The sequence below is a fragment of the Amblyomma americanum genome, chromosome 2, assembly GCF_052857255.1.
Source record: "Amblyomma americanum isolate KBUSLIRL-KWMA chromosome 2, ASM5285725v1, whole genome shotgun sequence".
Lineage (NCBI taxonomy): Eukaryota > Metazoa > Arthropoda > Arachnida > Ixodida > Ixodidae > Amblyomma > Amblyomma americanum.
Window position 1 is genome coordinate 8,723,685 of NC_135498.1, and position 23,572 is coordinate 8,747,256.

Sequence of the window (23,572 nt, forward strand, 5' to 3'; positions counted from 1 at the left end):
TGTATTCCGCTGTATTCCGTGGTGCTGTATAGGCGTGGCGACATCCCCGTTGTCTCGCTGCATCGAGACTTTGCTAGACCGGCTTTATTAAATCGTGGAGCTGGCCAAAGAAGAAAGTAGGGAAGCTGTATCTTTGAGACTGGCCTTCTGGCAAAGTTCTTTATCGACTCACCGCCGTTTTAGTGGGCCACGGGAGCACACTGCTTCCTTGAGTAATGTATCCACAGCTGCATTAGTCTTAACCGATACAAAACAATTCTCCAGATGGTTTATCCATTCTGCCGGATTAGCGGCGCGTTTAGCATCTGGGCCAGGCATGATGTATTTTTCAAGCGTGAGTTGATCGGGCTAGTTGGTAATTAGTGACAGCTAAAAATGCAACAGAGGTTAACTTTGGGACAGAAGCGAAGAAAAGACAGTGCACCTGGAAGTTGCGCTGTGTTGAATTTTTTTGCGGATGTATCTGCCGCCGCTCTGTTTTGGAGTTCGTTCGCTCTGCGTGCGTTATCACGCGCGACTTTGTTTAGTTATGTCGCTGCATACGTCGGCGACGGCGCGTGCGTCATCACCGCGGTCACCTTATGCGTCGCGCAGCCGCCCTGTTTCGCCCACGCGTGCAGCTCGATCTTAACGGAGACATCGCTGAGCCTCCACTCGTGCTGCGCGTTTAGCAGCTGTGTCGCCCCTACGGATGTATTGTGCCACCCTTATGCGTTGCAACATCGCTCCGCCACCGCCGCTAAAGCATGTCACGATCCCTTAAGAGCTACGCTCTAAAATGGTCCACATTAGCCCCGCGTTCATTTGCGAGGATATGAACCTCTAACGCCTAGTGTCGCGAATTGGCGACATGCCGTTTGCGCTCCTTTTACGCATTACTGCATGGAGTTTGCATACAATGCTTGATGTGAACAACTTCTCAGTAGGCAGTGCTTTAAGCTAAAAAGAAAAAAGAAAGTTGGCACCGCTTTAAGGTAGATCGGTGAAAGAAAACGAGGCGGGAATGTGGGACTTCCAGCGAGCGTGCAACAATTCCTTGTCTCTTATTTCCTGACATCATCTGGGGGGAAAATAAAAAAAAATTCTAGGATATGATAGTCTACTGCCTCTGCCCTTCGAGCTCGTCTTTCGCACAACTCGGACTAGCTGCACGAGGAACACCAAATGCTTACTGTTGCTAAGTAGACACATGCCGATTTCACAAATTTAAGCGGCGGTAACAAATTTCTTGACAATCAATCAATCAATCAATCAATCAATCAATCATATAAATAAATAAATATTTTTGTTTTAATCACAAAATGATGAGGGTTGGTTCAGACAAAATGTGGAAACAACTTCCACTTGAAACAGCCTGAAACCCCCGTGTACATGGCTTTTGAATGTGAGTAAGCTAGCTTAAAGTGGACGTGATGGTACTTTCTCTGATTCCTTCATAATTTGGGCATTAAAGGGTTATGTTATTGCCTGTCGGCGTCAGAGAGCACCGTGACAAATTTGTTGAACTCTGTTACTGCCGCCATCGTGTGAGACGAAGTTATCAAGCCTACCAGAAACTGTGGTGCGTGTAAGTTTAAACCTCTGTAAACTGGCCCGCATCACTGCGTGCATCCAGGGGTGGACAGTCATTGCGCAAAGCGCATTCATTCGCGTGGGGCGATGCGCGTGTCCTTCCGGAGTTGCTGATTTTGCATAATTCACGAAGAAGAGCGAGACTACAACGCTACGAAATACTCTTCAAGAGAGTGTGTCCAGCCAGGCGGGAAACTCAGTTTTGGAAATTTTCGCTCTACGCCAAAATTGCAAACTGAAGGCCGTCACGCGGCGACCGTCACGCTGCGCCGCGCTCCACTTTGGAGCAAAAAACCACCATCCCCGGTCCGCGAAGGATGAATTGCCCTCGCGGAACCCGCAGAGCAACGAAAAGCCATTAGCGCACGGCTTCCCCGCATCGAGCGAGCAAGACGGACCGACCGCGCCGGCTACGCAGCCGTGGTGCGTAGTACGTAGAGAGCGCAGTTCGCCCGTTTCCCCCTCCTCAATGGTTTCCTTACGACTGCTTGCTGCAGGACCCAGGCAGGCACAAACACGTACACCCGTACGCGCTCACTCGCCAGTGCTCAGCTTTCGCTTTCGGGCCTGCACCGCAGGCTATCTCCTCAAAACAGCGGGACCTCTTTTAGACCCCCGGGGGCAGATTTGAAGAGCCGGAGACACGACGTTCGTCTCCCATGGGGGGCCGTGTCTCTCTCGCTGCCGTGCTACTTCCTTGCGCGTCTCTGGAGAGACTGACGTGCTGAAAGTCAGAGGCTGACTGACTGAGTTCCTACTGCTGACCCTTGCGCCAGCCCGTATCGCACCCCTCAGCTCGGGGCGGTGGCAGAATGCGGTGGTATGCGGAGATCCTGCTGCAATGCTCTTTCCCTCAAAACCTCGCTGCCTTGTGGAACGGCGCGCTTACCACCACAGACAGCGTGACAGCGAGCGAAAAGTGAGCGCGCTAATTCGCGGAGTTTTCCTGGTTACTGCTGCTTTCTTTATCGGTTCATTTTACTTGGCTTCAGTACCGGGCGTCCCTGTCTTAGTTCGGATAACAGCGCGGTGTGCCCACTCATTCGTTTGTGCGGGCATACTAGATTTGTTTCCGTTAGGCTGGAATCGTGAAAAGCCGCGAACGCAAGACGTTCCACGCCGCGAACACTCTCTTAAACGTGCACAGTATTGTGCCGGAAAATCTGACAAACATTAGCAAAATCCGCATTGATATATTCCAAGCGCCCGGTTTCTGATTCCTACAAGGTGCTGAACGGCATCGCCGCAAAAATTAAATCCCAGCGCACTTCTTGTTTCCCGGGAACAGACGCGCGGCGCCACTTACCGAACGCCGGCCGCCGGCACATTTGCTCGGTTTGTCGCCGGCCGGCCCTTCCGCTTCCCTCTTTCCCTCGCAAAGTGCCTGCAAGCAGCCCGGTCGTCGTTCGAACGGCTTCTTCTCCGCCCGGCGCCAAAACTTTGGCCGGGCGAGTTTTGGACAGGCGTCGCCCATACTTCCCTCGGGCCTCGGCCGGCTGACTTGGCCGCCGCCTGCCTCGCGAGAAAAGGTCGAGCAGCGGTGGCGGCCGATAATCGATTTTTCTGATCTCGCTGCTTCCCCCCGGTGGGTCTCGCGCGCGCGCCAAAGTTGTTGTCTGCGGACGGCGGCATGGAGGCCGCTGCTGTCTTTTGCCCGTCTAGGTGGTGTTGCACGCACGGCCGCCCGCTGTGTGTGCGAGACAATGCCCCACAGACAGACGCCACCCACGCTCCGGCCTACCGTTGTTCATACGCGTTATGTGCGGGCTCGGGCTGCTGCCGCCGCCGGGGCTGCAGGTTTCTGTCGCGATGGCTTCCATCTGGCCCCTTTCGCGCGTCCAGGACAGAAAAGAAAAAAAGAAAGATGGAAGGCCTCGTGCCACTCCCGCATGTTGTTGTATCTTCTTTCGCTGTTTCCCTCTTTTAGTCTTGTCTTTTTCCTTCTTCTCCTTTCGCTCTCTCTGCCTGGTTTCTCTTTCTGTTGTTCCTTGGGCGCGAATCCAGGACCTGACTGTGATTTGTGAGGGTGCCATCTGCAACACTGGATTTTGGAGGTGCTCCTTTTTACCTATTTTTTTTTCTTTTCGCGGCCTACTGGCAACTTTTGGGAACAGATCTGAGAAACCGGTTACTTTGATGGCCGCGCAGCTGTAATTCATTTGACATGCGACAAATGGCGGGATCTCGTATAGCGGTGCGGTAGCTCGTTTTGTCTTCGGTTCTCGCGGTTTTTAAAAGCCGTTGTACGGTCTCTCTGCCGCTTTCTGTGGTTCAGTTTTGTTTGCTCTTTCTTCTTTTCCATTTTGCGCATTCGCCGCGACCAGTTGTCGGATCGCATACATCTCTTAGGCGTCTCAGGGTTACTTGCTCTTTGTTTTTTTTTTGTACCCGTATTGCTGAGCATTTTCATAATTCTTGTGGGCTGATTTAATAGCATCAACGAACGAACGAATGAACGAACGATCTATGCATACTCTATACACGCACTTGGTTTAAACTACCGGTCAGCACAACTTAGCACAGGAAAAGAAAAAAGCATTGAATGAAGTTAATAAATAGAAATGAGGTCACTAACTGTACAGTCAGTGTCAGACTTAAGTATGGCGCTATAAGCAACCTTCGCCGAAGTTATGTCGTGTCGGTCGTAGCGCGCTACCACACTGCCTAGCGAGAGGAGCAATCACTTTTGAGCTCAGCCGGCTTCCGCGCTCCGTCGAAGCCACACAGGGCGTGCGTAAGCTAACACGGCTACGTCCAAAGTACATAGGGAGGAATGTTATCAGTGAAACGCGCGTCTCTAATCTTTCAGAATTGGGTCTCGCATTTATCGCGACCCAAGCGGCTGACGGAAGCAGTTTATAGTCGCGCAGTGAAACAATTGGAGCGCCACCTGGACACTGCAGGTTTCTATAGCAGCACGCAACAGACAGCAGAGAGAAATAAAAGTTGTCGAGGAAAGACAGGGAGGTTAACCAGAGAGATGTTCCATTTGGCTGTCGTGCACTGGGGGGGGGGGGGGGGGGGGGGGGGGGATGTGGCTAGGGTAGGAGGAAAAGAAGTAGGGAGATGCGCTCCGGAGCAAACACACGCGCTGCTGCCGGTGTCGTGCCCGCCTGACTTGTAGCTTTGTGGTGCTCTACTTCGCGCAAACGTCGCCTCTAGAATCTTGCAGTGATGATAAGGTCAGAAAAAGTGCGCCACCCGAGCGCTATTGCGAAAGTTTGATGCCTATGGGGAACCTGCGCGGCCAAGGTGGCACTGCAACTCTTCCATTCAGTGACTCAAAACTGCCTTTGTCAGCCGCTTGGGCCGCTGCAAACGCGAGAACACATTCTGCGCGATTAGATACCCGCGCTTGGCTGACAGCATTCATTGCCTAGCTTCTCTCGGCGTAGCCCAGATAGCTGACGCACGGCACGTGCGCCTTCGACAGAGCACGGAGGCTCACGCCAATAAGCGCCTGGAGGTGGCGCGGAAAAGTACTAAGAGTACTACCCAAAGCTGCTTGCTATTCTCGCTAGGCAGTGTATTATGGCTCTGCAATCGGCACGGCAAACTTCAGCGCAAGTTCTCCATGATTGCAGGTCGAATCAGAATGATAGGAAATAGACTATTTGCAACCAGCCAGCAACTAGTCCCAAAGTACGACTGAGAAGCATCCTGTTTGTCTCCATTCTTTTTAAATAATCGTCATTTAATCACTCTATGTTGTTAGTTCGTTTTCAAGTTCGATGCAAAAGATATAAAAAAATAATGAAACAAGTAAACTGTTCCTGAGCGCCAACTACGCCTGCCCTATGCTATTATTATTGACCCGTGCACGAAGGCTCGCCCTGCAAGTCGTGCTGCCTTTTTACGCGCTTTATTCGCTTGTCAGATTCAGCTGAAGTGTGGACGTCGAGGCACATTCCCAGCGCACAGGAAAGGTCAGAACCGTGTCCGTTGTTCCACCGCCCTCAATAACCGGCGCTCGGGCGAAGTTTCTGGTGCGCTTCGCCGTTGCCGTGTACGCCCGGAATTCCTTCCGTTCTCCGCCACCGGCGTGAGGGAGGGCGCTGCTGTCGACGCTCCTTCATATCTGTCGATGCTCGCACGGTGACGCCCCGTTCTGCCTCGTTGGAGCAGCAACAACGGTCTGGGAAACGAAAATATTGCTCGATTTTTTTTTATAGCCTGACTTTCTTTCCTCGCCTCTTTCTATTTTCGGCCTTGCCGAGAAAGAATGTTTCTTTCGCTTCTCCTTCGCTGCGACGACGTTATGAACCACTTCTGTGTTTCCTTGAATCTTCTTGCCCGTTCGAAGCGAGCGCCGCTGCAACTCGCGCTTGGATCGTCGTCGGCAGGCAACGAGCTCCGCGTTTCGCACGAACCTGCCCTTCGCGTCTGCTTGAAAAGGAGAGTGCCGCAGGCGTATTTTGCGCGACATAGAAAGATAGCAGGCGTAAACAAGGCGCACTGATGCTACGCAGTAAGAGGACGTCGATGCTGCTTGCATTTCGCCCCCGAACATAGCGTGTGTGTGTGTGTAGAAGCGCGCCTCTTGTTGCCTACTCGAGGTTTTGCTCCCGCCGCATAGTTTTCCCCCGCTTTCCCACTCGAGCTCCCGCTGCGCCTTGTTACACAGCGCCGGCTTGTTGGCGCTACGGCGTGCACTGTTCGGCTCGTGTTGTGGAATGAGCCACGGTTCGCGGTTGGCTACGGATGGGACGCCTGCGCTGAAACCGCGCTGCAGCAGTGCAATATGCTACAGCGGCTTTTATACGAGCTGTAGATGCCCCGCCTAAATCCTACGTTCGCCCTTAATATTATCTCAATATTATCTAGAGACAAAAGTGGCGCCAATGCGAGTTCCTTAAAGAGCACTTCATCCACCGCGGGAATGCCGGGAAGGCAAGGTTTCGTGTTTGGTTTGGTTAGTGTTAGTCCGAAACGTGGATTCTGTCTGATAATCGGTAGCCGCACCGCGATGCTCTCGCCTGTGCGCGGATTAAATTGTTCCAATAGTGCGTTTTTCACATCTTCAGTATACTGAACGCAAGTTAATGAAACATCGGTGTTTGGCTGGTATGTAAACTTTCGCAGCATTTCTTCGGGGTTTGCCTCGGGGAGAGTCGTATTGTTACGGCTGAATCCATGTTTTATGTAAAGTAACAGCCAAGCCAAATGCACAGCCTCATCTTTCCGCCATTGCTGCACCTCTCCATGGTGAATTGCCCTGAGAAATATTCAAAACTCTATGCTCCTCTGCATGTTTGATAAATGGTGCTGTTTAATGCACGGACTGCATTTAATATCTACATTTCTCTTTCCCGTCCCCGTCCGCACATATTCTCCCATCCGCGGACAGGCCTATATATAGGCTATAGATAGAGCAGCCCTGGTCAAGTTCATCTGGGTGACCAAACATGACGCTTTATGTATTTATATTTATTTATTTATTTATTTATTTATTTATTTATTTATTTATTTATTTATTTATTTATTTATTTATTTATTTGAACCTCAAGGGTCCCTGACGGGACATTACATGAGGAGTGGGCGCAGTAACAATGAATGTTACATGGGAATCAAGATGATGACATGGCTTCCTCGATGGCAGTCTTGAAATTGGCTGAATCAGGGATTAGTGCTAAGTCGGAGGGAAGGTCATTCCAGTCGCGAGCTGTTTATAACCATACAGTAAACACGCAGGGACCATTCTATGCGCAAATTACGCCGGTGGGAGGATCAAGGCAAATTTAATAAGGAATGGAATATTCGGAGCAGCACACGAGTGGCCTCGCGTGCATTCAATTCAATTCAATTCAATTCAATTCTTTTTATTATCATTTCTTCAGTACAGTACATAACATCACTGTCTGGATCCTTAGCCAAAGGCTAGTTATGGATCCATGCAATAAAAGCAAAGAGATTAGTGAGGACAAATGATTTCTACTGCATGCCAAAATAATACACATAAGAATGGTGGAAAAATGCGAAGCGTACAAGCAAGATGGTTCAAATTACAGAAATACAAGAGGGCTCATGAGAGAAAAACATATGAAGACAGGAACAGCATTTTTATACAAAATAAACGCAGTTGCCTTAGAAGTGATTATTCAATGACATATGAATGGCAAACCAAACATAGACACTACAGAGAATAATAAGAGACAATCACTAAGCGATTTGCATTGTAATGCGGGATGTAGGTATAAATATGTTCACCTGTATAATATAAATATATGGTGGCCTAGCTGTATCAAAGCACATGCACTTACATGCACCTATGAACTAGTAGCAGTTTTATTTACAGTAATACACGAACGTATGCGCTTCTGGAAGTCAATGCTGTTTAATGTAGCAAACTAGGTTTTTCGAGAACTAGACGCGCAAATTTAATAACTGTCGTTATCATCACCCTCAAACTCGCTAATTTCATCCACTGTCAGCCTCCTCCTGCTGCGTCTGCCTCCCCTTGGAATCGATTCCGTTACACTGCGCGTATCAAACTTTGTCTCTAGATGTCTCATGCTGTACAAAATCCCCGTAATTATCTCAGATTGAAAACTTTTCCCCTCTTTTTTTATCTTTGTCGGGCAGATGGAAGCAAAATGTTTGGAGTTTATGGTAGCCATTGTATAATATTTCAAAATCAATAACGGGAAGGCACGAGGAAGGTAACTGCATATTCGCAGAGAATCGCCAAGCGAATTCTTCTCTTGGACAGCATTTCCATGGCCACATTTATTCAAGCTTTTCTCCTCCAAGGACAGAAAAGCAGATATTTTACCGCAGACGCTGGCACGAGATCGCACAATGCCAGCACCCAGCAACGCTAAAAGGATCGTTCGAATTCAGCTCCAGTATGCGCTCTCGCCTACATCGTGGAAGACTACAAAGCAGTTTATGCAGCGTAAGCCTCTGGCCGCACTCGTGGCGGCAGCAGTGAGGCGCGATGAGTGAGCCGCGTTCGTTTGTTTCTCGCACGGCCTCTGCGTCGACGAGCTCTTGCAATGCGATGATCCGCCTCGCGACGCCACGTGGACTTCAATACCTGCTCCGTGCGAGGCAAAAGTCTCACTTCCCTTCTTCCCGCGCCTGTTCCAATGCGATGAGGAAGCAATTCAGGTTCTGCACGTATGCTCCTCTTCTTCACAATCCATAGAGCTGCAGTGGCTTCCTTTTTCGCGAGCCCTTTGTGACCCGACTCCTCTTTGATGTCGTTGTTAGGGTAATTGGGCGCGCTCTCTGAGAAGCGCCTCTGTCGTGGCTTTGAGGCTGCGCGCTGCGGAGTTCCGATAAGAGTGCGCACTTGGGCTCCCGGTTGGGCTCACGTTTTGCAGAGCAGCCCCGCACCGGCCTCCGGCTTGATTGAGCGGCCTGCTGAATTGGGCGGGGAAAGGGGGGGGGGGGGGGATTTCCGGCAGCCTTGCGCCGCGAACCGACCGCGTGTTCTTCGTGGCTCTCCCGATCGCTGACCGCGTGCACGGCGTGGTGAGTTCATATCAGCGGGCGAAATATACAGCCACACGCACATACAGCACGCGTCGTTGGTGAGCTTTTTGCCCAGCTCCGTTCCTTTTTTTTCTTGTTTGTTTCGTTCCGTTGAATAACAAAACGGAACGCGGGCTGTCACCTTGATTCTCCCAAAGGCGTTTGACACTTAAACGGGTCTGGTAGCTCAACCGAGGTATATGTAAACTGGAGGTGTAACTTCCATAGAAGACCATAGTTCAGATAATGGCGGCACATGGAGCACGTCAGCCTCCCCTGGGCTATGGAATGGGGGGGGGGGGGGAGTTAATTTCGAAGCAAGAGACATATCAGATGACGTAAATATAAACTGGTGGTGTGACTTCCATAGAAGACCATAGTTCAGATAATGGCGGCACATAGAGCACGTCAGCCTCCCCTGGGCTATGGAATGGGGGGGGGGGGGGGGGGGCAAGAGACATATCAGATGACGTCATGGAATTTTAGGTCTTCAGCGCGCGCTATGAGCTCTCTTGGAATATTCGATATTCGCATCCTGAAACCATCGCTGTCTTAGAGCGGACGCAAGCATTCACGCGCCATCTACGAAGGGTGCTTCTTAGGCTTTGCCGGCTGAGCAACAGCGTCTTGATTAAGCGATCCAGTCGGAAGGTGTTAGGTCCTAACGATAGTGTACGTTCCCCTTTTGTCTGTGTGTCGCGTTTCACGAGCCTGTATTGAAGCTCGCTTTAATACGGGTGCCGAGCTAGCGCCTGCTTTCAGTTTCTTAATTGAATGAGTAGATTCAACGCGAACTGTCGACGCTGCGGAGGAAACGTGAATATTTCTTGCACCTATTTCTTTTCTCTTCTGCCGCGCAGATTCAGGCGACAATCCTTTTTAACGCTGCCAGTGGCGTTCTCGCAGAAGAAAGTGGAGCTTCGCACGTGTCGTTTTCTCACAGCTTTTGCCGGTTCTTCGCAGAATCAGGTCCCGTGCTGAGCATCAAAGGCTGCCCTGCTTCCTTCTTCGCAAATCAATTTATCGCTACACACGACACCAGGCGTGTATTGCCGAGGCGCTTAAAATAGAGAGCGGTGCGCTCTCCTAATGGCGCGTGACGCCCGACAGCACTGAATTCCAGCTGCGCAGATATCGGCTCGTTTCGGCTCATGTTGCAATTCTCGCGTTTATTTTTCTCTCTTCATTTTTGCGCGGCAAACGCAAACGGTAAGGTGCATACGGCTGCCTCCCGTCACCAGCTTTTGCTGTCGCAAGCGCTTCCGGATTTGCCTTTACGCGGCGATTGCATCCATTTATTTAAAGCAGAGCCTAAATAGCACTTCAACGTCTTCGTTGAGCGTGCGACGGCGCACGCAGCTGTTTGGCGTCCCTTTCATTCGCCTTTCCGTGAAGCCTGTGCCGTGCCTGCGTGTTACTATAATCTCATACATTAGCTTTCGCTTGTATCGATGGCAGTGGGCGGGTCTCCTGGTAGTTTTTTTTATTTTATTTCTGGGCAATCGACCGGTGTGCAGCCCTCACCCGACTGAGCGCTGAAGCGGCTTTCCCAGGTGTCGAACAGAAAACATTTCGAGGCGGTGAGCGACGCCGGCGGAACTTCCTCTTTGTAAAGACGCCGTGCCTGAGCTGGCGGGCCGTTAGCGAAGGCTGTGCAGGGGGCCCGAGGAATCTAATGCACGGCGTTCTTCAATTTATCCGAGTAGCACTTAGGATGATTCGGCCTTACCCGCACTGCGCCATTCGAGGCTCCTCCAGATTTTCTTACCGTGCGCTGCGCTTCGAACAAATGTAAATCGGTCGCAGCCGCGAAAAAATGCGGCTGTTTTGTGTGATTTCTTTGCTTGTTTGGCCGACGTACGGAATGAAGTGGGAAGATGTCTGTCGCCTGCAGGACTGACCTTAATTAATTCCATTATAATAGCGATCAGTTTCGTAGGAACTCTTTGCTTTTTTATTACTCGTTGCATATAACACAAATCGTGTCATATGGCGTTTTTAAACTCAACATGACCGTTTACCTATTCAGTCTACTGTACTTCACCCTCCACGGCATTGCACAGCACAGTGCGCGAGGTTGCAGCATCCACTATAGTCGCGGGGCTGTGTTTCTACTGAGGCAAGGTGCGATAATATGTACGGTTAATGTGGTATACGTTAACACTCGATTAAAATTAACAATGTTTTCTCCACAACGCGATGGAGGAGTCAGGGGTACCTAACAATCGAATGAATGCGAAAAGTAGTAGTTTGTCTGTGCCCTACTAACTGTAGCGGGATTGGTTATAATATTCATCCATGCTCACTCAGCATTTTCTGTCTTTGTGTTATCATTAACGTGCTCCTTCCGTTGTACTTAAGATTCCAGAAGCTTGGCTGCCTGCTCTGTAATCTTCGCCGTCCACTATTCTGTGTGCTGCCACATAATTAATGAATTGTTTTCCTCCATAGGGAGGATTGTTTTCTCGATTTCTCGCGTCTCCTTGACATAACTTTTCTTTATTTTTTTCTCTGTCCATCATCACGAGCCTCGAAATAAATTTGCGTCCTATTTACTCGCCATTCTTTAACTTTCTCAACAGCAGGTAGTAATTTTGCGAAACGTCATATGCGTTTACTAAGTATTCTAACAGCGAATAGGGGCATTTCATTGAAGAGCGAAGCGATTGGTGGCTTCGTTACTGATGAAATGCACCAGCGTGATCTCCGAATTGCCGAAGGACTTATTTCAATTATCCAGTGCACTGTACTTGAGTTGCGCTGCAGAGTCATTAACTACGCAGTGGAGAGAAGGGGGGTGGGGGGCTGAGAATCTGCGCGAAGAAAAACCACGCCTATTTTTCTGCTATGCTCTGCGTCTACAGAGTAATCAAACGATTTGACTGCAGTGCTCGGAACTGCTTACCGCGCTGAGTAAAAAAAAAAAAAGAAACAGCTGCGACAGCTCTCCTACAGTGAACTGCCAGCGATAAAGAAATGAAAGATAGCACGGAATAAGACATCTTGGCGCTGATCCTTTCATTCAGCTGTTCTTTAAAGGCATCCAACTCAGCGCTTTGAAATCAAAACCGCACCGATGGCCCCTTGTTTATAGTGATAGAGCTAACGTAACGGTGCAAGCACAACCGACAAGTTATGTAAACCTGTTATCGAATTCTACTTTTTTTTTTCTGAGCGGTCGCTATTTTTTTTTGTCCCCGCGCGTTTGCGTCCCCAACTCAACTCCATACGGCTCCATACAGTAATTGTTCCCAGTAAAATTCGATTCACTTCTTTTTCTGTGTATGTTAACGTTTTTACGGCAGCAAAAAAAAAAGAAGAAAGAAACATTTAGGGTTGGACAATATTGATAGCCTAGCCTCTGTTATCCACCCAAAAACTTGTGTCCACGCATGCATTTTACTTGTGAAATGGGCCGGTGATGGCGACACCTGTGTTTAGTTTTTTGGTGTCTGGCCAACTTCTGCTTCTCCTCTGCGTCCCTCAAATGCTAAATTACACTTCTTGCTTGAATACCTTCATCGCTGACGCGCCGAATTCAAGTTGCGCTACTCCACTTCCCAAAATCTTGGCAACGGTTTTTTTTTTTTTTCACTGTCACTCGCCCGCCAGTTCCTTCTCATCTCCTTTTCCCTCTCGCGCTTCACTTCTCGGATATCAAGAAGCTCGCGGATGCGTAAATTATATGCAACCAGAGAACGTACACGGCGCTCGTTCCACATAATGAGCTGCTCGGCGAGGCCCCTCATTGAAGCTGTCGGTACCGAGCGCGCGCCTATATCGAGTTAAAAACTTGGGACTCGCTTCGAATTTTCCCATTGCGGCGGGCTCCGCTCGTATCGTATCATCTCTTTGACTTCGTTACAAGCTTTCTCCTCCAGCGTGCCCCCTCCCTCCCGTCTCCTTTTTTAATCCCCGCGTCGCCGCGTGTGCAGAGAGCTGCGCGTTATACATCCACACCGGCGAGCTAGCTCGGATAAAAATCGCGCTGCCCGTGCTAATTTCATTTGCGAAAACGTTTCCAGTCATCGCCGCCCAAGCCGGTTTTCAGCAGCGCGAATGCGGGGCCTCTCTCTTTCGCGGGTTCGAAAAGCCGCAGGCAGCGGAGCCGAGAGAGGTTCGGTTTTATGATGCGCCCTCGGGACTCGCCGCGTTTAGGCAGCCGCCGCATGCTGGGCGAGCTGGAATGGAACGCAAGTAGGAAGCGCAAAACAAAGAGCAACGGCAGCCAAGCCGTGCGGAGTTCGCGTGGGTTGTACTCGGTCGAATCGTGGCCCTCTTCAATTCGTTTCCCCAGAAACTAATTGCTCATTTCGGCCGAGAGTTTGATTGCAGGGCAGCTCTTTTCAGCGACGAAACGCTCGCTTTCACTTGGTGCCGTACACCGCAGCGAGAAGCGTCGAGTGCGTTATGAGCGAGAAAAGCGAGAGCTGGACGGGGCCGCGCGACGATGAAGGATTCGAACGCTGTGCCATTGTTGCCGTGAATGGAATGAGGGCCTCTCATTCCCCGCATAAAGTTCAGGGCGAGGCTTGTGTTTCTGAGTAACAGGAGTTGAGCTGAAACGGTGGCGGATGAAGCGTTTCATTTGCAGTGTTCTTCATTTCCTCCGCCTCCTAGTTGTTGCATTAAACCTTCGACTATATTGTTTTCAAAAATGAGCAAATCGCGGTCGGTGAAGCTAATTGGCTTTCTTATTCCTTTCGGACTGGGTGTTTCCTGGGACGATATTTGTTCATCGTCTGATATTGTCCTGTTTATTGTTTGTCTTTTATGAATACAGAAAGTTGAGCGCTTAATCTAGCCTCTTCGAAATACTTTTTAAACATATGTGTGCTTATAATGTATTGGGACGCGGTTCGATGGCTAGGACGCTGTTTCGATGGCAGAGGTTCTTTTACGTTGGCATGGGTTCGCGAGGTTGCTTTTGGGGGTTTTCAGAGTGAAGCTTAGGCGAGTTGGCTACTTTCCGTGTCGTATGCCCTGGCCTACCTCCAACTGCTTTTTGACTTATTACTCGACAGGCAGCTATGCTAGAGGAAACAAGAAATTTCCAAAAAAGGCGCTTCCTTAACTGTCATAGAAGCAAACCCGGAATGGAATTTTATTTTCAGTAACAGGAAAGAAGCCAGTCTAATGCGAGTTAAGAAAGTGGCGTGAAAGAGAATACAATGACGAGAGCTCACAAGTTTGGTTTAGGCCCGCACAGGATTTATTCATTCAACTGTCCTGACGCTATTTATTTTGGCGCAACTGGCACCACGTGATGTTCGACAGAATGTTGTGGCTTTGAAATCATGACTCTCCTGCTTTACGCAACTGTATCTGCCTAAACTCGATGCTCGCAGTCTTTAACTGGACAAATTTTCACCAGATGTCTCTGTTTTGTATTCTGCCAACGCTGAAAACTCAAGACATGACCTAATGCTCAGTTCATTGCTTTTTTTTTTGTGCCACAGATGGTGACCCGGACAAAGAAAGTGTTCGTCGGTGGCCTGTCTGCACCCACAACGCTGGAGGACGTCAAAAACTACTTCCAACAGTTTGGGAGGGTAAGTGGACTGCACTTCTGGCTTCGATGCTTTGTCTTCGCGCACCAATGCTCGCAAGAAACAACTAATCTACATCCGCGTGTTTTAGTTTCGTCAAGGATGGAGCGTAGCTTTAGCAGTAGGCTACTGGACTTGTTTCACCGACCTTACACCGTTTTTTTCCGTCCCTGACTATAAGATAGGTGCCACGCCTTACCAGACATTCGCCGGCGCACCACCTTGTGTTCTGCGCATAAGCAAGTGTACGAGTATATCTCTAAATACGGGTAAGAGCACAATTAAAAATCGCCGTTTCCGTTGCTTCCTTGGCTCAGTGGATTAGCGCTTCGTTCTTGAACGCGTAAAAGAGCGTTTCGAATCGGCTTCTCACTCATAGATATGCTTTTCTCTTTTTTTATCGAAGCATGAACAGCACGCATATTTATCAATTTCTTTGGGGGCGCGCTCTCTTTTAGGGAGCATTATGAGATGCTTTTGAGCCAAAATTAGTCTTTAAACTACTCGTTCGAAATCAATTTTTCACTCATCTTTTTTCTTCCCGTTAACCAACATTTACTTGCGCACAAATAATTTACCGTTATCTTCGAGAAGTACGTTACGTTTAGGCTGTGTTCTCACGTGGTTTCACGCCAAATTCTTCGCTTTAAAAGCTTTGAGATGAGCCAATAGGCGAAGCCGGAAAGTGATGCATTGTACCATTGCGCATGCGCAAAACACAAGATTGTGCGCAGGCGAATGTCTGGTGCCGCGCCTTTTCTTTTTCTATACCCTCCTCCTCTTCCTCCTCCTGGAAAATGCCAGTAGGCTTCAACAGAGCCTTCTCCCCTGAAAAATCTGATCGAAAATTTATGCAAGGTGCTGCCTAATGCTTTCACAGTGTTGTAGTCATGAGAGAATAACGAAAAGTCCAAAATTGTTGGTTGTCAGAGAAGAGCCTGAGAAAAACTGAATGGGAAGACATTCCCTGCCTCCTGGATGGACACAGGCGCAGGTGGTCACAGTATTGCCTGGAAAAGGCACAGGGTTCTCCGTATCATTCCCCCACTGTGTTCCACGCAAGCCACGTGTCGCCTCTGTCCAGGCGTTTCTGTTCTCCCTCCATTCATTCAGCCCCCACTCGGTGATGCAAAGCCGCCATCCTTTCCCATCAATGTCTTCCCTTGCGTAGGCTGTGGTCTTCTGCCACTTTGTTTTGAATAATCAGGTTCGCGGTCTGAGTGAGGCCCGCGAAGCGCGCCGAAGCGTCGCGGTCGGCGAAAGACGCCCCCTTTTTCAAATTGATATTCAAATTGTGATCCCCTTGCCCCGCTCTTCGCTCATCCTCTTATGTGTGTGTTTCTGCGGTCTCCATTTCGCGGCACTCCTTGGCGGCGCCTCCGTCGCGTGCCGTGCTCTTCTGCATTACCGGGACTCTCGTGTCGGGTAGATTCCTTTTGAAGGGCTCCCTGTACGGGAGGGAAAATTTTCCGCTTCACCGCGCCTTCACGAGACGTCATTTTTATATGACCGTGCGCACGCTGTAGCTGAATACCGTTACGTGGAGGTGGCGCTGTTTTATGGTGAGTGGAGATATTCGCCTGGAAATGCATCTGGCAGGCTACTTCTGATTAGTAGGGTTAAATACAAAGTGGGTGCACGCTCGCAGGTACCTCTCTCATACGCAAAGGTACAACGCAGAACCCCAGACCTTTTTGCGCTCTATGAATGTGTTACCTCAAGCTACGTAGCCTCTCTGGAAATGGCGTAGACTTCTGAAACCATGATAGTTCCGAAATCTTCCACACATGGCATGCTTCGAATTCCGGCCCGCTAGTTTGTGTATAGTAAAGAGGTCAACGTATTGCGGCATCATCTGGGTGCAGAGAAACGGATTTATCAACACTGATTGACGACAGCAAGGCGTCCGCTCTAGCTGACACCAAAGCTCATGAGAAGCATTTCCTGTTTCTTTAGCTTCTAGAAACTCGTCACATTTGGTGCCTTTGATTTTAAACAGCTTTATTTTCTCGTGTGACTCGGCGGAAGAAAAGAAAACGGCGTGGAGGCGAAAGCCACGTGACGGTCTCGCATCGGTATGCGAAGTACAGACTCATTACTCTCACCAAACGCAAACTTGCATATCGTCATTCCTCAACCACTGTCGCCGTTGGCGGCAATTTTTGCTATCTCCGAGCGTTCTGGACGCTAGAGTTTGGCGTCGACGCTAAAACGCGCTGCGTTTCTTCCGCATCAACTGGCAAATCGGCAAAAACTCGGCATTCCCCCCGCCCTCCTCACATGCAACCAACGCAACAGCGGCGAAACGCTGTGGCGCGCGGGGCGAGAGCGTGAGAACAAACATTGTAAACCGGAAGATGGTTGGCAAACAGCGCCTCTTCCACTTGGGCGGGCGTGTTGACTTTCAGTCTTCCTGTTAAACTCCGCTAAACTCACGCGTACCGCCGCATTTTTTTTCCTTCCCCCCGACCGCACTTATTCTCCTTCTTCTTCCTCAGTTGGTTCTTCTTTCCTTCGTTTAATTTTTCGCCCAGAACACATCTTTCGCACACATGGCGACATCCGGCAATTTCAGTAGATTTTGCGCCGCCCTTTGCAGCCATACATTTTCAGCTGTGCACTTGAAAGAAGCTTCACTTCGTTTAGGATATTTGTATTAATTCAGTGTGTAAATTGAAGCAGCAGAAAGCGCTAGCTTGGGAGTCGCGTTGAATTGAGGGCGGTATGTGTGTGTGTGTGTGTGTGTGTGTGTGTGTGTGTGTGTGTGTGTGTGTGTGTGTGTGTGTGTGTGTGTGTGTGTGTGTGTGTGTGTGTGTGTGTGTGTGTGTGTGTGTGTGTGTGTGTGTGTGTGTGTGTGTGTGTGTGTGTGTGTGTGTGTGTGTGTGTGTGTGTGTGTGTGTGTGTGTGTGCGTGCGTGTGTGTGTGTGTGTGTGTGTGTGTGTGTGTGTGTGTGTGTGTGTGTGTGTGTGTGTGTGTGTGTGTGTGTGTGTGTGTGTGTGTGTGTGTGTGTGTGTGTGTGTGTGTGTGCGCGCGCGCTTGAATGCTCGAAAGTGAAGCATGCACCAGGTGCCTAAACGGAGACTCAAGAGTAGTGTCAGGTGTTGTAGGCAGTCGCGGGAGCGCCCTCCTTTTGCCTTACACAGCAGTTAGCCATTTCTGATTCGCTGATGCGTACAGATGTCATTAGATGTCAGCTCACCTTGCATAGTGTCTGCGGCTTCGTCAGATGGAAGTTTTTCCTTTTGCCCGAAGAGCATTAGTTTTATCTGTGAAGGTTAAAAAAACACAGTTTGCAATATTTACTTAACTGTAAACTTTCGGCCATCTACTGCTTCGCTTTCTGTTTTCTTATGTTTCTGTTTTATATCTTTCACGATGCACATTAAATTTTCTCTCTTTATTTCAAGCATGCATATTAAATGTACGTTGTAAATATTTCTTAATATTTTCTTGGAATAAACATCCGGGTATAGAAATCGGCTACATATCGATGGTGTGCTTCTGAAACGTAAGTTAACTGTCACCTGGTAGACACGTCTACTACAAGCTTTCGTGAATCAAAGAAGGAATGAACTGTTATTAACGTATTGTGCGCCGATAAGGACTTCGACGCTTTTATTTCAATCATTCTGGCCATCATGCGCACTACCACACTTTATTTAACGACTGTTCTGATACACTGCGTATTCTGATACAATTAACAGTAAACGCTTGCTGACATGAATTCCCGTCAGTGATTCCGTTTCGGTAGGCCATTTTCTCTTAAACAGGACACATCCACGAAGAGCTGAAAAAGAGGTGCACAGACCTCGGCGTTCATTGGTGGCGACAAGCATGGGCCCCAACGCAGGCAAACACGAGGTCGCGAGTCGTCGGACTCAGTGCTTGCCCCTCTGGAGGTCAGCATGCGGAACAAAAATCGTTTCTCAAGCGCTGCCCCCTCCTCTTCAATTCGCTCTTTCATAAGTGTACACGTTGCAAGCGCTTTGTTCGGTCCTCTTTGAGTGTACAGCGCTTTCTCCAATCTCGTTTCCATTTTTCCTCGGGCCCCTCCATTCCCCCCCCCCCCCCCCCCCCCCCCCCCCCCCCCCCCACAAACGCTCTTCCCCCTGGAAGGTTTATTGGGCACGCAGCGTCGTGCGCGGAACCAGTGTTTCCCGAACGCGCTTTGCGTAGTTCGGGCAGCGGCGGCAGTTGTGGCAAATCTCGCCTTTAGGCGTGCGGAAGACAAAAGGCGCTATTTTCCACCGCCTGCGCTCGCGCCATCCTTCCTCCTCCCGGCCCCTCTTTCACGCCTTCATGGCTTGCCACCCTCGATACGCGAGGCCCAAAGCGACAGCCATATGCAGCAGCGCTGCTGGAGGACGCGCCGTCGCGAAAACGCCACGGGCTCCCGGCGCCAGGGGGCGACAGGTGCGCCTGACTCGCCGAGCATCTGGAACCAGCCAGCGTAGATGGCAGCGCTCAACTCTTCTCTCCCTCCTCCTCGATCACGACAACCCGCTGCCGCTCTCCTCCGTACACATTCCCTGCCTTCCACACCCGTCCCGGGCATCCACGCAGGCCCCGACGCCACCACCGCCCGAGCTCGTTCACTATAGGGCCGCCCGCCGCCTTCCTGCATGTTATGAAGACAATACGACGGCCGCCGAGCTATCAGTGGCTGTCGCTTATGCGGGCTGCCGACGGCACCGGCATAGTGGCGGTACTTTGGTCCGTCGTCCACGACGCAATCTTGGCCGGCTGATACGCCGCCGCTGCACGCATGAGTATGGCTTCGAGTGTTCGGAGCCCTTTATGCGCGCATGACAGTGACGTACCTCTCTCCTTCTCTCGGCTCAGTTCTCCTGCTTGGGGAGCCCACTGCTGCACGGCCGGTAGTCCGTTCCCGGTGGTTGTTGAGTCACACGCCTTATGTGGGTGTTTCTCAGATGTGCTCGGGTTCTCGTTCATTTGAGGAATTTTGAGAGACGCCGGGGTTGGTAACGTGTACCCGTAAAAAAAGTACAGCAGAAGATTGAAAAGCTTTTAGAACTTTGATACAGAGCAGCTTGCCGAATGGTCTATTTTGTTCCGGTATAGAAAGCAGAAGGGGTGAAATAAGCGAATTGAACCTTGCATAATTGACCACCGTTATGACAACTGTGTGCGAGGGATGGCTTGCAGACGGATGAAGAACTGATAATGGTAATAATAATAATGTTCATCAGCACCAGTACAGTAAGCCCCACTGCAGGACAAAGACTGCTCTCAAGTATCTCCATTTGTTTGGGATTTTCACCAATCGCAGCCACGCTATTCCAACAAATTTCCTCAGCTCGTTACTCGCTCTGACTCCCAGCCGCCTTCGCTTAATTTTTTATTCCCAAGATATCTACCCTGATAATCTAGGAGACAACCAGCTGTCAGTTCTGAGCGCAGCACATCCTTTTCTCGTTTATCCCTTCTTAACAGTTTCCACTAAAAAAAACCCCACTAGCGTTCGCTTTCACATCCATCATGCTTGTATTCCGTGTATCTTGATGATATCACTGTCATTTAGTAATAAGACGTAATAATAATAAAAAACAATCTTCAGTTCATAAGCTACCAACCGTTTATTCGACGACCGCTAGTTGCAGACTCGGGCGCTTCTCCATTCATTCGTTTTCGTTTTGACACCACCCACAAACTCGACCCTGCTTTGCACTTATCTATAACTGACGGCGCTAAAGTCCCTCACTCGCTTTCCGTGGTGTCAGGTACGCTTCAGATCAACTCGCGAGTTGCTTAGGAATTCCTTCCGTGCTCAGTTCTCGAGCTCTAAGGAGACCTGCGGACGCCCAACCAACGGCGTTTCATAGATGTGCCAGGAGACCAGGCAGGTGGAAGTGTTCTCAGGGCGGTCTTCGTCCCGAGTGTGTCCAGACGGGCGGCCAGTCACGACCCTCGGAAACAATGGCTCCGCTTGTATACATCGATCCTCCTAGCAGTAAGCGCGCGCCCCCTTGTTTAGCCGGCCTGGACCTTGACCTTTCTTCTGCCCGGCTTTGCGGCTAGGCCTACCTTCGCAGCAGCGAGCCGCGCTGTGCGGACGCGGCGTTTTGGGCGAGGGAAGCAGACCGTGTCCGATGCACCTCCGCAAAGACGCGGCACGGGTACAGCCGCTGCTGGCTTTGGTTTCTGACCCGAACGAGAAAATGAGCCGTGGATAATGGGGAGTGGGACGGCCTTCGGGTGTCGCTGTGTGTGCTATTGTATGCGCCGTGCGTTCCGGCATTCGAGGACAGCTTCGGGAACGAGCGCGGCTATCATTGCGGTCGACATTCGCGGGCAGTGAAACGAGTTGTAATGAAGTTTTGCGCGCACCGCAGCACAGGCGCGATTGTTGCCCGCTGTGCTGCTGTTGAACATATTTTCCGCCTAACCCGTCTTCAAGTTGGTGTTGCAACAAACCCTCTTGTAACGAGGTGTCGTAGACATCAGTTTTGAGTAGATTTAGAGAGAGAGTAGATTTACACTTTTGTAAGAGCGGGTTGAGTCAGCGGTCGCAGTGTCCAACAAGGCTGGCCGTTCAGCAGGGCTCAAGCCTTGTTTGCAGCACGCCATCGTCTCACATTCTATATAGAGCCCACAGCACATTCCAATGGTGATGAAAGCAGTCATGCTGACATGGCGTGCTAGACTTTAACGCAACAATAACGGTGCCTTCTTGTGGTGAAATTCGGCTGGCTTGCGTTGTTGAAAGATTCCTCAAACTTGGTTTCAGAAACATATTGCAAGGATTGTGCTAGTTTATAAGCTTGCACGGCGTGCACATAAGCTGTCAGAGGTGTGCCCTTAGTTAATGCATGCTTATCAACGTAAATTCAAGGGATACATTTGTCATATTAGCTCGTGCTGCCTTTACTGTGGGCATAGTCTTGCTCAACAAGGCGCGGATTTCTTATTCCATGAGAGAAAGGAGGCGAGTGTATGCTGCGCTGTCCAAGTCTCTCTTTTTTGCTTTCCTAGTTATTTTGCGTTCTTGGAGCCTAAAATCTAATTTCTTAAGTCACCTGTTGTTTGCTGCTATAGAGGACACCACAAATGTGCGAGTTACACTTCGTCGCTGTCGTTCTCGCGTCTTCCCTAATACGATAGAAGCGGCCAGCGAACGTCTTTTTTCTTTCACATCTTTCAAGAAATCCCGGGTTTCGCCAGCATTACGTTACTGCAACTTCAAGCCGCATAGGTTCCTTTTCGCTTCGAAGCGTATAAAACCGTCGGGGACGGGCCCGCTCTCCGAAGGCGGTTGAGGAGTCTCCCAGGGCAGCGCGCGTTATACGACCGGAGAAGCACCGCTCGAGCGTGTCGATTCGTCCATTAACGAGTCTCGCGAGTTGCGAAGAGATTTGGAGCCAGCCTTTGTTTGATCGCATCACACAGGGTCCTTCTTCTTCTTTTTGCGGTATCCACCGAGCGAGAGGCGATGTTGAAAGCCTCGCGCCGCGTACGCTTCAGTCGCGCCCTTGGGATTCTAATACTCCCCTGGTTTCGACTGCGATTGCACCAGAGTAGTGCTTTGGAGCACTCCAAAAGTTGCATGCAGCCGAGAGGAAAACACGACTGTGCTGTTTAAGCAGAGTGCGACGAGTAATCGTTCGTTTGTGACGTATACTTCGTTGAGCTTCTCAAAGTTACGTAGAGCGAAGGCACTGCGATTGTCCGTCCACAGGACCAATACTCACAAGAGTGTCAACATCGTATTTGGTTTGGCTAGCAATTAGACGAATACGCGGATTTGGTTCTAAGAGTACAATTTTTCTCGAATAGAAGTTCCGCCAAATGCCTTTCTAATTTACTTACGAGCCTAGTACGAAATATTTATGGATGCAATGCAAAGTAGGGAAAAACGTACTATGACCTGTTTAGGTCATCGAAAGTGGCATTGTCTCTGCAGTGGGCCTATTTCGCTCATACGTTGATGATCATGAATACAGTTACCACCTACATAACCAGTCTAAGAAAGGAAGGTAGGAACCGAGTTCGTGTTCGGAATGGACCAGCCTACAAATTCGGCTACGGACACAAAAATGTTGCCTGCGTAGAGGCGGCTACTCCGATGGCTTATTTTAATGGCATCTGCTCGAAAACACCTCCAGTATAGGAATTAACTAATACAACATGATAGCTAGTGCCGTGTGTCTTCTTTGTGAAGTGGTGGAGTAGCATTGTTTCTGACTTAACACCTATCCCAGCATCAAGCATCAGAGCTGAGCTTGCTCAGCTATTGAATCCCGTTTGTAACGTGAGTGAATCAACGTACAGGTGCGATCAAAATATTACGATCACGCGTACCGTTGAGAAGGTACGCTAGTTTCTTGGGTTCATGTGCGAGCGCAGCAGCGGCATGTGCTAACACACACACACACACACACACACACACACACACACACACACACACACACACACACACACACACACACACACACACACACACACACACACACACACACACACACACACACACACACGCACACACACACACACACACACACACACACACACACACACACACACACACACACACACACACACACACACACACACACACACACACACACACACACACACACACACACACACACACACACACACACACACACACACACACACACACACACACACACACACACACACACACACACACACACACACACACACACACACACACACACGCAACGCACACGCACGCACACGCACACAAACACACACACGCACACTCAGGCACACACACACACGCACACACACACACACACACAAACACACACACACGCACACAGACACGCGCGCGCGCACATACACACACACGCACATACGCCACACACACACACACACACATATATATATATATATATATATATATATATATATATATATATATATATATATATATATATATATATATATATATATATTAAAATTGCTTCCTAATTTTCGCTACGTAAGGCGTG

General features: G+C 49.7%; 1 protein-coding gene across 11 annotated transcripts in view; it reads left to right on the forward strand.

The window, feature by feature from the left end:
• The window catches only part of Rbp6 (RNA-binding protein 6), a 509,349-nt gene that overhangs the window by 249,872 nt on the left and 235,905 nt on the right, over positions 1 to 23,572 (forward strand). For all 11 annotated transcript variants that reach the window (XM_077652967.1, XM_077652959.1, XM_077652964.1 and 8 more), the window contains one exon: positions 14,508 to 14,600. In XM_077652967.1, the coding sequence (XP_077509093.1) occupies positions 14,508 to 14,600 (93 nt within the window). The remainder of the gene's footprint in view (positions 1 to 14,507; positions 14,601 to 23,572) is intronic.